The sequence below is a fragment of the Mauremys reevesii genome, linkage group 16, assembly GCF_016161935.1.
Source record: "Mauremys reevesii isolate NIE-2019 linkage group 16, ASM1616193v1, whole genome shotgun sequence".
NCBI lineage: Eukaryota > Metazoa > Chordata > Testudines > Geoemydidae > Mauremys > Mauremys reevesii.
The window spans coordinates 27208376-27223900 of NC_052638.1; the positions used below are offsets into that span (position 1 = coordinate 27208376).

General features: G+C 42.5%; 1 protein-coding gene across 5 annotated transcripts in view; it reads right to left on the minus strand.

Moving 5' to 3' along the window:
- The window catches only part of PDP2 (pyruvate dehyrogenase phosphatase catalytic subunit 2), a 125585-nt gene that overhangs the window by 102736 nt on the left and 7324 nt on the right, over positions 1 to 15525 (minus strand). Inside the window, exons 1-3 of one of the 5 annotated variants that reach the window (XM_039503933.1) lie at positions 15231 to 15427; positions 8980 to 9125; positions 613 to 6243 (exon numbers count right to left, since the gene is read on the minus strand). In XM_039503933.1, the coding sequence (XP_039359867.1) occupies positions 4583 to 6243; positions 8980 to 8992 (1674 nt within the window). In that variant the 5' untranslated portion in view covers positions 8993 to 9125; positions 15231 to 15427 and the 3' untranslated portion in view covers positions 613 to 4582. Of the gene's footprint in view, positions 1 to 612; positions 6244 to 8979; positions 9126 to 14601; positions 14625 to 15230; positions 15446 to 15525 lie in introns of those variants that run through there. The other 4 variants (XM_039503935.1, XM_039503937.1, XR_005589131.1 and 1 more) reach the window with 4 other exon arrangements.

The following is a 15525-nucleotide window of genomic DNA, read 5'->3' on the forward strand; positions in this document are numbered from 1 at the left end:
AGGGAGTTGCAGCACTGGATGTGCCTTGCAGGTGTGGACAGTTACTAAGTTGCAGCGCTGGAAAGCCTCCACCAGCGCTGCAACTCTCAAGTGTAGCCAAGCCCCAAGTGTTAATCTTCTCGCTGAGGTGGAGTACCAGGAGCGCTCTAGCCCTGGAGTCAGAGCGCTCTACGTGTCTTGCCAGTGTGGACGGGTAGTGAGCTAGGGCACCCGGGGCTGCTTTAATGCACTCTAACTCACAAGTGTAGCCAAGCTCTAAGGATATGTCTACAATTAAAATACTACAGCGGCAACCCTTCAGTGTAGACACTACCTATGCTGATGGCAGGGATTCTCCCATCAGATAGGTAATCCACCTCCCCAATGGCGATAACTAGGGTGATGGAAAAGTTCTCCAGTTGACCTAGCACTGTATACACCAGGGGTTAGCTTGACATAGCTACATCTCTCAGGACTGTGGATTTTTTACACCCTGAGAGAGACAGCTTTACTGATGTAAGTTTTCAGTGTACACCCGCCCTAGCCTAGCTCTCACACCCACCTTAGCCCCCCCATGACAAATAAGGTCTGGCTGTTAAAGTGGCATTTTGAAATCAGTTTCACACAAGTGTAGGGTGCATATTTTATTTACAAAATATTAATTCACTTCAATATTTACAAAGTTAGAAAAATCAATAAACCCTATGAAGTTTTGAAAACTTAAATACAAATAAGTCATAAGTACAGAGAGAAAAGCATTCTTAAATCAAACACTCAACAAAAACAAATATTTTTGCATATTGTAAATAAGTTTCAAAATAATGCCAGAAAGTTATAGTTCAAATCCAAGATAAAGTTAGGTTTACATAAACACATTTCCTTGGAAGGGATGAGTATGTACACCAGTGTTTCAACTAAGATGGTTTTCTTTAGATTTAAGAGGCACATTAGGTGGGTATGCAAAAAACAAGTTCCATAGGCAATGGGTAGTTTTATTACTACATCTTGACTTGTTATTATAAAAAATAATTTATTTTTTAATATCAAGTGAAAGTTAAAGTGAAAAATGTTTAATTTCCAGGCATAGAGTTGACTCAAACTAAGCCAATTAAACTGTCAGTAAAGCTACAGTAGATATTTAGGATACAGCAAGGTTTACACAGCTAAACTTAACTATCAAGTCATCCTGTAAGTGTGATATGATCAACATGTTAACTTCATTTAAATTGGTTTAGTACAGAAGCATGTTACCACAACTTCAAAGCACTGCATACTGTACACATTAATGCCTATTCAACTTGTTTGTGCAGTTACAAAGATCAGTCAGAATGTGGTCATAACTTAAGTTGATGGGAGTTTTGCTATCAAATTAATCACCAACAGGAATTGGCCACCATTGTTTTCCAGCAAAATGCAAGAGAGTGTGCAGCTAAACACCATTATTTGCCAGTAAACTGAACACTAAGCACTTGCTTTAATGTTACCATTTTCCAAGGAACTATAATTACAGTGTTACAAGTTAAATCAGGCACATACTGGCATGAAATTAGAGCTAGTACCATTTCTATTGTCAGATGTGATTGCAATTCCCAAAATAATAATCACCAATTTGCTTTTAAAAAAATAGTTATATTTGCATATGTAGTAGTAACACATTAGACCATTTAGGCCACTCATTGCACACACTGCTCAATTTTTGCACAACAAAATCCCTGACCCCATGAATTATATAATATTCACAAAATTAAAGCCTAAGTCATTTTAACTATACCTTAAGAGTACTTAGATTTGCAACACTGTACTTTAACAGATAAAGGCTTGCATTACCTCTAAGTATTTTACTGAGCATATTGATTGCTTTTATATATGTTTTGATTTTATATACTCTATCAGAGTCTAGCACCTTCGTTCTCTTAGCAACATCACTACTGATATAGTGCCCTTATCTAGTAAGAGGTAGTCCAGATAGACACTCCTTTACAGCACTATTTTTATGGCTACAATCTGACTGACGTAAATAATGAAACCATACAGCTGCTCATGCATAGACACTTTCAAAAAACCAAGTGTAGGCACATGGGAAAAGATATCCCACTTAAACCATTCAGAGAGATTAAGGCCAAATGGGAACTAGAGATTTGGGGAGGGCTCTCAAAAAACTTGATCTAAGACTAGTCTCCTCCTTAGCTTTGCAACCTACAATTCCTCCTCCACATCCTCTCTCCTCTTCTTCCAAAAGAGAGATGTCAGTGAGCCCAGTGCCACCCGAACAGGTAGGGATGGATTAAGACTAAATGAGACCATGAGACACCAAAACTTCAACACCCCCTATAACATTCCCCCACCCCCAACACACACACAATTTTTTCCTTCAGCCTCCACCACCAATCCAAGACTCAAATCTTCTTCCTTCAGCCATCCTTTCTGCTGTATACATTAAGCACAGAAAAGCCACATTTGACTAGGAATATAGAAAAAATGCCAGCGGCCTCAAAGTTAAATTGCCTTTTCTGCTCTGATATGTGCTAAACAAAGTACTTTAAGGTATGTTACTTATATGGTGCTAGGATCCTGATTCAAGAAAGCATCCCTTATTATGCAAAGCAGTTAAGCATGGGCTTAAAATTACACATATGCTTAAGTGCTTTCAGGTACTGGGACCCATAAATCAACACAGTCATATCTGAGGGAAAAAAAACATTTAGATAATATGGAGAGAAAGCTGTGACAGTTGCAACCAGGGATGCAATAATTGTTAGCGTAACATCAAAATACATACTCTTGATTGTCCCAAATTTGCCTACAATTAATCATCCATATTAGTATTTTTAACAGTTTGTTCAGTTTCCTAGGTAATTTTAATGTGGGATCTTATTTAAATCTCTACAGACTATTAATAGATGGTTTATACTGATGAATAAATGTGTTTTTTTTGGAAAAGCCACATGACACAAATGTTACTAATTTAGGCCTAAGATTTTATCTACTTTACCGTTACTAGAAGGAGAAATATTCTCTGAACTGTAGATATCTTCAACACTCTAACATGCAAGAAAATTAAGAAAAAAGGCCACCCTTTTAAAAAAATGGAGTGCATGGGCAGGGGAAGCGCCACATATTACTAGTTCTGTTGCACATGCATAGGTACTTTCCTGGTAGCAACCACAGTAAAACTGAGGCCTCTGTTCCCAGAACTACACTATACACATTCCTGAAGGCAGCAATTATGTCAATGCATAACAAAAAAAGTCACTAAACCCCTGTGTAGGCAAGATTGTAAAAAAGGAAAGCTAGTTTTAAATAGGGTATTCTAGAAGGTGAAGTATAAAAGAAAACTATACAATGTTGATTCTTTTAGTACAACTTAAGCACGAGTGTTTTTAAATGTAAAAAAAAAAAAATGTAAAAAGAAATATTCACCAGGGAAATAAGGATCTGAATAGTAATCAAGAGCATTTAAACAGCATTGTACACATGGACATAAGCAGTTCATGTCCTAAAAGCTCGGGGAGTAGAAAAAACAAGAATGAAGTTGTCTTTGGTAAAACGCCAGTATTGTCGTCAATTCTATTTTTTAAAGAAAAAGTAAATGCAGTATCGTTTCTAACTCCTACATTTAAGTTTCAGATGCACTTATTAATTCCAAATCCATAGATGGACAATATCTAAGTTGCAATTTCACAGATTGATCTATGAAATATTGTGCACTAAAGCAGCAGTTTCTAATATAAAATTGATTTTTAGTAAGTCAAACAATATGCGTAAGAAAATAATCCAATCAAGTACTGTTGGTGCAGTAAAAGTATTCATTAAATTAGAAATATAATATTCCTAAAGAAAAAATTGTAAACTATTTTAAAGTGTGCTAGAGCTGTGGATTGTTACACGTGTTCACACACATGCCATTTCTATTCAGTTTCACACTTTAAAGTCAGCCAGTCTTGAAAAAAAAGTATGATTTGTTTCCTTACAATAGGCATAAAATATGATTAGCAAAATAGTCTGGCAGTCCCAAAATCCAAGTTTACAGTCTGGTTTTAAATTAATTTCCGAGCATAAAAGGAAACGCATTAGTTTAAGGGAGTCAGTTTCAAGTATCTGATACAACCTAGTGTCCATTCCTAGTGCACAGTCCTAGATTTTGACTACTATACTTTGGGAGAAGGCTACCCTATCTTACATGAAGCCTTTGAACAACGGCTCTTTTTGCTCTTGGTTCTTTTACAAGTACTACTCATCACTGACAAGTTTGATCTAAACTAGTATATTTGTCTGCTTTTTGTTCACTTCAGGAGTTTTGCCATTGGTGTCAATGGGACCAGGAGTAGGCTCGCTGTCTTTCATTCCTGCCTCCACTTACATTCTGCTGAACTGCAAGCAGCACATTTTACTTCAATCAGCACAAAACTGGGAGCCCAGAGAAGTCTTACAAATTAGTTGTTCTAGAAAATTATTTCCAAAAGAGCTCATGGCTATTCAGTACTAAAGAACAGGGGACCTGCAGACAATAGCATTTGTAATGGCTTGACTATTAGTGGAAGTAAACATTAATGGTCCCCAGTATCAGAGTTGGCCATTATATGGTACAATATTAATGCAACCCCTATTCATTTTCTTTGTAGTAGCTGTCAATTGTATCTGAATTAAAATATACCACAGTAACAGTGATGTCATCTCTATACATCCTTGCTAGATCTTCAGGTAAAGTCAACATTGCAGCAAGTCTCTCTTGGTCTATCTCTCCATATTCATTATTTCCAATTGCATGCCTTATTAGGTGAGTGGCTATATTCTGGTCATGTGAGCCAACACCCCTGGCTTTTCTATGACGCAGCAGACTTTGCATGTAACCCAAGCTGGCTGGTTTTTGAAAAGTCATCCTTGGTTTCTTCACATTAGATTGTGCTAGGTGTTCTGCAACAAGTTTTATGACATCTTCATTGTTCAGCATGTCCCACAGTCCATCTGAAGCAATAACTAGAAATTTATCTTGACATCTTAGTTTATGGTAGGTGACTTCAGGCTCTGCAATTAAATAGGGAGGCGTATAGTAATTGGGAGGCGCATACTGATAAATATTTAAAGCCTCAACATCACAACCATTCTCCAGAATACTGTGTTGCAGTTCTTTACTCCATTTGAATCTGACATCTCCGAAAGCTCTGGAGGGCATAAGAATCCCCAGCAGCCTGTTGTTTATGATTACAGTTTCCTCCTCAGACTTAGGATGTTCTCCCTTTAACCTTCTGATTTCTGCTTCATTGAAAGCATTGTGGTCTCGAGTAAGAGAGAGTGCAGACCATATTCCATCTTCTTCTTGAACCCCTAGGACTGCCCTGCAATCCCCAGCATTTGCAATGTGTAAGTGAACACTGTCAATGTGAGCCACACAGGCTGTTGCACCAGAGAAAGCCACTTGAAGGGCAGTGTTTCTCATCATTTCATTTTCTAGGGGAGCCTGTGCTTCCAGTGATATATCTGAATCTAACCTTTTGAATGCATATATCAAGGCTTCTTCTACACTGAATCCCAGTTCTACATCTGGGTTCAATAGTTCCTGCCAATAAACTCTGAGGTGATCCAAGTACAGTGAGGCTACTTCTCGGTACATGTCATTTGGATGCTTGTACCACTGCAGAATTGGCAGAACTGGTTTCATGCGTTCCATGGCAAACTCAATCTCTTCCAGTGTTTGTTGAGACATGAGAGAGACAGCTATATAATACAACAGTCTCTGACTTACCGACTGAGCACATGCATAACCTGCATGACCATCAAAGACTCCAAACATCATCCCTTTGGTCTGCAAGCATGTGGCTGCACTTCTACGATCTTCATTCGGTGTGTTGGCAGCCAGCTGGTTACTCTCAAATTTCAGCACAGAATTTGCATTTTTACCATCAAAGTCATGAATTTTATGAGAAAATTCATCTGCTCTTAATATATCATTTATTTGTGATGATGTCAACTGAAGACTGAAGTCTTCTTCTTCAGTTGAAGTATGTCTGAATGCTTTTTTTAAAGTGAAGACATTGTCGATGCTCCAGCTCAGCACAAAAGGGGAAAGAGGCCCTTTGGCAAACCCACATTTCCATTTCATCTGGTTTCTGTTTGGGATATATCTTGAGTACAAACGTCCTTTTCCTTGCAAAACAATGATACTGTTTCTTGCAGAACTTAAAATCCTGGAGGATACAGTACTGGACATCATAAGATGAACTCTTTGTAGAGTGATTCTTTCAGCAAAGCAAATTTTTTGAAGACCTAGGAGTTAAAAATAAGGCAGAAGTAAAAAATTAGAAGCCACACACAAATGTTTCACATGTAGTCCTAGAGCTTGAAGAAAATAGCTGAATTTTTAACATGCTATTGAAGGACAAGAGAGTGTTATATCAGCACCGGCTCTTCCATCACTTGCTTGTAAGTTCATGGAATATAAGAGCCTAAGTGTGTCTCTTTTATAATTATCACACTGGACCAGGTAGGGTGAGTTTATCACACCTCAAATAGTCAAAAACTATTTTTCGCATTAATCACAGTAAGATTAAAATAAGGAACAGCCAAGACTGGTGAGAAATGCAAGCTCATTGTGATAGCCTACAGGTGAAAAGAAGCAGAACAAGCAGTTAAGCATGTGTCTAATTTTAAGCCCATGCTTCAGTGCTTTCACGTACTGGGATTCAAATGAAGATAGTGATATCTGAGTGAAAGGAACAACATTTAGACAATACAGACAGAAAGTTACCTGATCATTGCAGTATGTTAGCTATCCCATGCAAGGCCTAGAAATAATTCTCTCCCCCTGTTCACCAGTGCTGACCCAATACAAAAAACCAAGCATCAGAATAATGACTAAGCTACTAAGTATTCATTATGTATTATTTAGTCCTAGACACCCAATCACCACATAGTAAGTGCCCAGAGAAAGCAAGCCCTGCCAAACAGTCATTTAGCATAGCTCCTAGAACAGAAAGCTGCTGTGGATAGGCATATCCAGGTCTAAATTGCTTATATCCAGTGAGTCCTGCTCCCTCGTGTCAAATAATTTCACAATGGCATGACATAGTATGTATGCACTCCCACAAAAACAAAACAAAACAAACAGCAAAGAATCCTGTGGCACCTTATAGACTAACAGACGTTTTGCAGCATGAGCTTTCGTGGGTGAATACCCACTTCTTCGGATGTTGCATGTATTCACCCACGAAAGCTCATGCTGCAAAACGTCTGTTAGTCTATAAGGTGCCACAGGATTCTTTGCTGCTTCTACAGAACCAGACTAACACAGCTACCCCTCTGATACAAAACAAAACAAAACAAACACACACACACACACGCCGGCTGCCGAATCTTGTCAGTCTCCAGAGACCAGTCTAAAAAGGCCACAGGCAGAGACTGCAATCTTAATGCCTGGATGCAAACAAATTGCATTCGAGGGTGCCAGCAACCACCCAGGGTTAGTCAAACCGATTAGAGTGCTCATCTGTAAGTGGATTTGCGACCAACAAGAGAGGATGCACTGGCCTTACAGCAGCAGACATTCAGAGGCATTCATGACAATCTAGATAAGCTGCCACCATCTCAGTGCTCCCTATACCAAAGTAGGTATTAGATACCTGTAGTGGCACATTGCAAGAAAAGTTTAAGCAGCTCACAGGCTAAGTGACCCAGATTCAACCTTTACAAACATGCTAGAAATATATGTAAATGGTAATTAGGGCCATTCCATCTTAGATAGGCTAGAACTAAGTTTGAAATGCAAACTTTTATTGTTAGAGAATCAGAGGTAATACTAATTGTATGTGTTTACATGGCCAACATCTAACAAGATATAACTAAACAAACAGTTCTTGTCTACTACTGTAGCTATTGATTCAGAGATCAAAAGGGAATATTAACATTTAGATGAATCTTGGGTGAAATAATGTCATTGTCTACATGTCACTTTTAAAGTTTGTGGTAAACAAACTGGTGATGTTTGGGCTGAAGGTTACATCAAAAGCCTATTGTTCACCCAGGACTATATGGTTAAGAGGCTGCTAAAAACTGTATAAAGGACCCTTGGGACCTGATCCTTTCATCTCAGATCTGCTTGATGCTTTATGCAGAGGAATTTTCAGTCTTAAAACTGAGATCTCCAGTCGCACGTGGATCACTCTGAATATGACCATTGGACTATAACGTATGGACTAACTCTGAAAAAACTCTTTGCTACTACAAAACTCACCATCTCACCATCACATTGTAAAAGAGCCACTTGTCTGCCATTCAGAAGCAGAGGGCAAAATTTAGCCTGAAAGCAGATACGGATATAGTTGTACACTTCTTACTACAGGGCTAAGTTTTGTTCTCTGCCTACATGTAGCAGATGTAACACAATGGTAGTGCACTTGCTTAATCAGAGCTGGGTTTAAACCCCTGGGGCAAAACATCATTGCATGGAGAACAAAGTAACATCATAGCACTATGACAGTGAAGTTGGTCCAATAAAAGCTATCACCTCACCCACCTTGTCTCTTTAAATTGAAGGAGCATTCAAGCACTTTCAATTACACTACTGATATTCCACATAGAGTTGAGTGTATTTTTTTAAAACAATATGTGACATTGATATATGCCACTGAGGCAGATCACCTAAGGGACCATCCCATCTTCCAAGCGATCATTAAGAGAGGTTGGGATTTTACAGTGTGGTGGCTTATCTGGCAGAGAAGTCAGCAACAGAGACCCAGGATAATCCTCCTAGTATATCTTTTGATGAATGACAGAAAATCCCACTCATCATCAAGAACAGAAGATGGGAAAACAGCAAAGCCCTTTTCTACACTGGTGATATTTAGTTAAAGATTCCCACCAAAGCCAACAATGTCTTCCACCAGGGGGAGCATTAGTTCATTCAAGGCTTTCCCAACTGGATCCACTTTTAAACAGTATTTTTACTAGACTTGGTTTCAGCAGGTTTAATTAAAAATAGTAGTTTAAAAAAAAACAACAACACACCTCTCAGGTCCATCTCTCCCAGTTCAACTGCTCCAAGAGTTGATTGACTGTTGTAGATTTCACACAGGCATTTCTACCTCCAGCACTCCAACCAAGACTTGTAACTCAGGCCATTAGCAGCTTTGTCTATTTTCAGCATTGTGACCCTACATGCATCAGTGGTAAGTATCATTGGTAGGGGAAGGCTGTGCCTCCCCAAACAGCCCAGCGTGAAGACACTGCCTCCCCAAACTACCTGGCGTGGCCCCACCCATGCTCTACCCCCAAGCGCCCTCCTGCCAGCTGTTCCCTTCTGTGGCTGAGGGACCATGCCACCCACCCAGCGTGGTGGGGCTGGAGTCATGTGGGGGGCCAACAGCTGTGTGTGGGGTGGTGCTCAGGACTCCAATGGGGCAAGAGGGAAAGGGCGGGGCTGAGGAGGAGGGGCCAGGAGCTAGCCTCCCCCAGGGGCACATTCACCTGCCGCCCATGCCTGCATGCCTTCATGCCAAACCCCTCCCCATCACACCAAGAGACACTTTTATAATTCCTTGTGTGTCTATCCTTAGTAAATTTACAATTGAGTAGAGTAAATTAATTAGGCCAATTTGTCTGGAGTTGTCCTACCAAAGAAACTTATTTGAATTCAATAACCCTTATTTTGCAAAGCTATACTAGTCATTAGAGCGGTTCTTACCTATTTGATGCTTAAGTACTCAAACTCTGAGCTATTAAACATTAGGTAGATCCCTGCAACAGTTCGCAAGTTCAGCTGATAGTTTCATATCAAGTATGCATTCAGCAAAAATGTGTTTCTTTACTGTAAGTAGAGCTTTATGGTATGTGTGAGATGGGATGCTTATGAAGCATCCCTTCTACTTAACATCTATTTTGTTATATTAGAGCCTACTGTACTACTCAACCAATACATATTTTACCTTAGCCAAACTTTTTGCCTCAGGTTCACAGATGTTCATGACTAGAGATTGGAAAAGATAGGGATCAATATGAAAATTGAAAGGTGGAGATAAGGAACTGGTTAAAGGGGAGACTACAACGGGTCATACTGAAAGGTGAACTGCCAGGCTGGAAGGAGGTTACCAGTGGAGTTCCTCAGGGATTGGTTTTGGAACCAATCTTATTTAATCTTTTTATTACTGACCTTGGCACAAAAAGTGGGAATGTGCTAATAAAGTTTGCAGATAACACAAAGCTGGGAGGCATTGCTAACACAGCAGGACCAGGATGTCCTACAGGAAGATCTAGATGACCTTGTTGAAGGACATAAATCCACACCGTGTAGAGGTCAAGCATAGGAGTTTATTACACACAGCGCTGGCGGAATGTCACCTGGCTTATTAGGCTCAGAGACACTGTCAATCAATTGATTACAATAGAATATATAGATTTTCCATGGGCGGGGAGAAAGTGACAGGGTAGGCAGTTCCACACTCCGGGATAGGTTTTGCAGCAAGACAAGAGAGCACATTAGCCAATGGCTAAAAAGTTACATAATGTCTCTGCTCATGGTCTCAAGTTAGCAAGTTAACATTTAATTAATACTTTGATAAAATGTTATTAGTATAAAATATATATATATTGAATTCTGATTTGGGGTCCATAGGAATGGAGCAAGTCCTTTGATTGTCCAACAGGTACATTCCTTGGGGTTAAAGCAAAGAAACAGTGAAAGTATATGACAATACAGATTGTCTCCTTTATGTCTTAAGGCAGGCATTGGTCCCTGGGAAGGGAGGTGGAAGGATGCCATATCTTATACTGACATGTGCCAATTTTCATAAACTCAAGGTTGGATCTGTGGGAAGAACATTCCCTACAGAAGAGACTGACACAATAGCAACAAGGATCCTTTGTTCAATTTGCAACTTTGAATAAAACAATTATTTAGTTCTTAGCTCCAACACCTGGCAATTTGCTGACCAGGCCTATTTTAGCAAAACAAGATTATCTGTTTACCCCAGCTTTCTCTTAGCTAATCACTATTTGCTAGGCCTCTGGTCTCCAGACCAAACTCTGGACTTTGGGTCTAAAAAAGAGATGGCACAATCCATATACCAGGTTGTTATATAAAATGCACATGGATTTTAACCCTTCACTTGTAAACTGGAATAATAGTAATAGGATGAAATTTAATAGTGAAAAGTGCAAGGTCATGCATTTAGGGATTAATAAGAATTTTGGTTCTAAATTGGGGACACATCAGTTGGAAGTAACAGAGGAGGAGAAGGACATCGGAGTACTGGTTGATCACAGGATGACTATGAGCCGCCAATGTGATACGGCTGTTAAAAAAGCTAATGCGGTCTTGGGATGCATCAGGTGAGGTATTTCCAGTAAAGATAAGGAGGTGTTAGTACCGTTATACCAGGTACTGGTGAGACCTCATCTGGAATATTGTGTGCAGTTCTGGTCTCCCATGTTTAAGAAGGATGAATTCAAACTGGAACAGATACAGAGAAGGGCTACTAGGATGATCCAAGGAATGGAAAACCTGTCTTATGAAAGGAGACTCAAAGAGCTTGGCTTGTTTAGCCTAACCAAAAGAAGGCTGAGGGGAGATATGATTGCTCTTTATAAATATATCAGAGGGATAAATATCAGGGAGGGAGAGGAATTATTTAAGCTTAGTACCAATGTGGACACAAGAACAAATGGATATAAACTGGACACTAGGAAGTTTAGACTTGAAATTAGACGAAGGTTTCTAACCATTAGAGGAGTGACATTCTGGAACAGCCTTCCAAGGGGAGTAGTGGGGGCAAAAAAAATATCTGGCTTCAAGACTAAGCTTGATAAATTTACGGAGGGGATGGTATGATGGGATAGCCTAATTTTGGCAATTAACTGATCTTTGATTATTAGCAGGTAAATATGCCCAATGGTCTGTGATGGGATGTTAGATGGGGTGGGATCTGAGTTACTACAGAGAATTCTTTCCTGGGTGCTGGCTGGTGAGTCTTGCCCACATGCTCAGGGTTTAGCTGATCGCCATATTTGGGGTCAGGAAGGAATTTTCCTCCAGGGATGATTGGCAGAGGCCCTGGAGGTTTTTCGCCTTCCTCTGCAGCGTGGGGCACAGGTCACTTGCTGGAGGATTCTCTGCACCTTGAGGTCTTTAAACCATGATTTGAGGAGTAACTCAGACATAGGTTAGGGGTTTGTTACAGGAGTGGGTGGGTGAGATTCTGTGGCCTGCATTGTGCAGGAGGTCAGACTAGATGATCATAATGGTCCCTTCTGACCTTAAAGTCTATGAGTTTATGAGTCTATGAGATGGAATGTCTGAACAGTTAGTGGCATCATTAATCAGAAAACATCCTGGTTCAGAAGAGAACAGCAAAGTCCTGAGGTTTGCATGGCTATGTCTTGTCATCCACAGATGAATCCATGCTGAAATGGACGTCTTTGCTCAAGGTGCCATGATGAACAGAATCATGTTCTGAACATCACAATACAGAGATTGTTGGAGCAGCCATCTCTGGATTTGGGATTCTTATCCATAGTCTTCAGTGCTTCACCTTCAGCTCCTTTATCTTCTCCTTGCACTGCTGTACAGTCCATATGATCCTGTGTTCAGACTGCAGGTGCTGAGATATACCATCTTACAGTTTGACATTCTTCTTTGAAGAATTAAAACAGTGCTTTTTGCTTGCTTTGGCCTAAAGCTGCACACTAGTATTTGTATTTACCAGGCACTCTGCTGCTATATCCAATAATTGGAGCTGGATGAGGATGGAGAAACTGCATGCAGACAGGCCATGTGGGACTGAGGATGTTTAGCAGAGGCATATAAGCAACTTCCAGTCAGGTGTCAGAGCACAGGTATATGGCAAGATAGTAACACAGGAATTGATTCTGGGAGGGAGAAGGGGGGGGAGAGGGGTTTGTGGAAAGGGAGTGGAGGACCATCAGGTCTTGATTTTTGTGACTGGCCATGGGTGCACATTTTCACTGTAACTACCTTGGGTTAGTAATATGTAGGATAACCTAACTCCAGGTGTGCCTTATACCTCAGGACATGGTGGTTGTATGAGGATGTAGATAGGTGATCACAGAGCATGTTCTAGGGAAAACCTGTGGTTGAACCCAAGTCTGCAATGAAGACAAAGCCTAAGTTGCATTAGTATAAACCCTGATTTACATCAGTGCATGCATCAATATTAAGGCTCTGTAGAAGTGTTGATGTAGTTACACTGGTGTCCCCTTTTTTAAAAAAAAAAGTGAACAGGACCCAACATCAACATATATGTGGATTCCTGCTTTGCCAACAGCTTGTGTTGCTCAGTGGTAATTTGTCACCGTGTCATCTGCCACATCACTGCTGCCATAACCCCCTCTGTACCTTCCTTAGGGTACAAAGTGCATGCTTTGGCTCTGCTCAGGGCACTGCAGAGTTGTGGAAGTAGGAGAAAGCCATACGCCCAGCAAAATTCTATTTTGCAGCACCCTAGCAAAGACCTCAGATAGAGCTAACCATTATTTAGGCTTCTGACTGTAAGGTCATTTCTACACTAAAGAGCTTATAGTGGCACAGATGTACCGATGCAGCTGCAGCGCTGTAAGATCTCAAGTGTAGCTGCTCCATGCCGATGCAGCAGCTATATCAGCAGGAGAGCGCCTCCCACCGACATAGCACCAACCACACCAGCACGTCTGTTGGTGTAACTTAGGTTGGTATGGGGTGTGGTTTTTTTCCCCACACACCCTGAGTGACATAAGTTATCCCGACAGCAGTGCTAGCATTGACATAGTGTTAGTGTGAACACCTCTTTGTGAATTTCTTTAAAGACCTAGCAAGTAATTTACTTAAATTTACCACTTAGAGCTGGATGGAGGACAACAATTCTGTTTTGCAACAACTTCTGAGGTTTCAAATTTGTTTTCATTCCACAGTGAAGTGAAAACAAAACCCTTCAAATATTTTTTGTGAAAAGGATGTGTGTCAAAGTGTCTGTTTTCCAGTCAAAAAGGTCAGATTAATCTCTATGTCTGGATTTGTCTAGAGTTCACAGTGGACTTCAGAAACCTTCCTGGTGAGAACTTCAATGAATTGAGTGTCTCTCCGTAAAACATTTCAGTTTTGACAACTTTTTGTCAAAATATGCTGGGTTATCTAAAGTGTTCCAAACAGCTCTAATACGACTCTTCCTACATTAACAGGAGTGGCCTATTGCCATGAATTGATACGAACCCTATGCATAACTCATATTTTTGCTTTCATCAAGGATGGTTGATAGATCATTTGAGATATGCCTCCTTGTTCATTTATCTACTGCCCACATCTGCATGACTTCTCTTAATGGCACATGGTGCTATCAGACCTCACACTGCAGCTTGCCCCACAGAACTTGTCTTGAGCACCTCAGTGATTCTAAACACTCCCTTTGAAAAGTAAAGCTACAGTCTGGTTCTGTGCTGTATGACTACACTATGGGATGAGGGCTCCAGCTGAGGATGTGGGCTCCACAGTGGGGTCAGAAATGATGGGTTCAGGGTGCAGCAGGGAGCACAGGGTTCAGAAAGGTGGTTGGGGTGCAGGCTCCGGAACAGTTTGGGTGCGAGAAGGGGCTGGGGACAGGGATTGGGGTGCAGGAGGGGGGTTGGGATGCAGAAGGCGCTTACCTCAAGCAGCTCATGAGAAGCTGCCACATGTTTGGCTCTCAGGCGGAGGTGCGGCCAGGCGGCTCCATGCGCTGGCCCTGCAGCTCCCATTGACCACGGTTCCCGGCCAATGGGAGCTGTGGATCCGGCACTCTGGGCAGGGGCAGTGCACGGAGCCCCTGTGGCTGCCCCTACACCTAGGAGCAAGGTCCCTTTTCGACAGGGCGGCCCGATGGAAAACGTGCCTCCTGGAGGCACCTCCCGTCCCTCCCAAGGGAAGAAAGGTAACAGCCGCCCGGCCCTGTGCGCTCCCGGGACCAGCCCAGGCCACCATGGCTCGGGGCTCGCCTTGCTCTTCGCCTGAGCCCGCGCTCACCGCCACTGGGCGGCGAACCAGCGGGCTCCCAGCCCGGCGCAAACACAGGGGGCGGCCCGGGTCCCGCCCGGCTCCTCCCCTCCAGTCCCGAGGGGAACGAGGCCTCCGCGGAGCTGGGGTAGGTCTCAGCGGCGCCCCCAAGCGACAAGGGGCAGCACCACAGGCCGCGGCTTCGCGCCCTCGGTCTCAGCATCGCCACAGCGCCAGGGGAGCCCCCCCGGCTTCCCCCGCCCCCGCGGCAGCTCGCGCCCAGCGATGCGCTCGGCGCCCTTACCCGGCCGCGGGATGCCGCTCTCAGGCTGCCCGCCGCGCGCCTGCCGAAGGCGAGAGCCGCGCCAGCCCAGACACTAGTCCGCCGTGCCGGTTCCGGGCCCGGGGTCGTCCGGTGGCTCCAGGGCGGAGGGGCCCTGACGCGCAGAGCCTGCAGCCAACCGGCTGCTCCGCTTGGGGAGCCGCCCACACGCCTCGCCTCAGGCAGCTCGGCTCGAGGCCGCGGCTTCCTCCCCTTGTGAGGTGAGGTGAGGTGAGGGGGGCGGGGCAGAGCGCGGGGAGCGGCAGAGCGGGGCCGT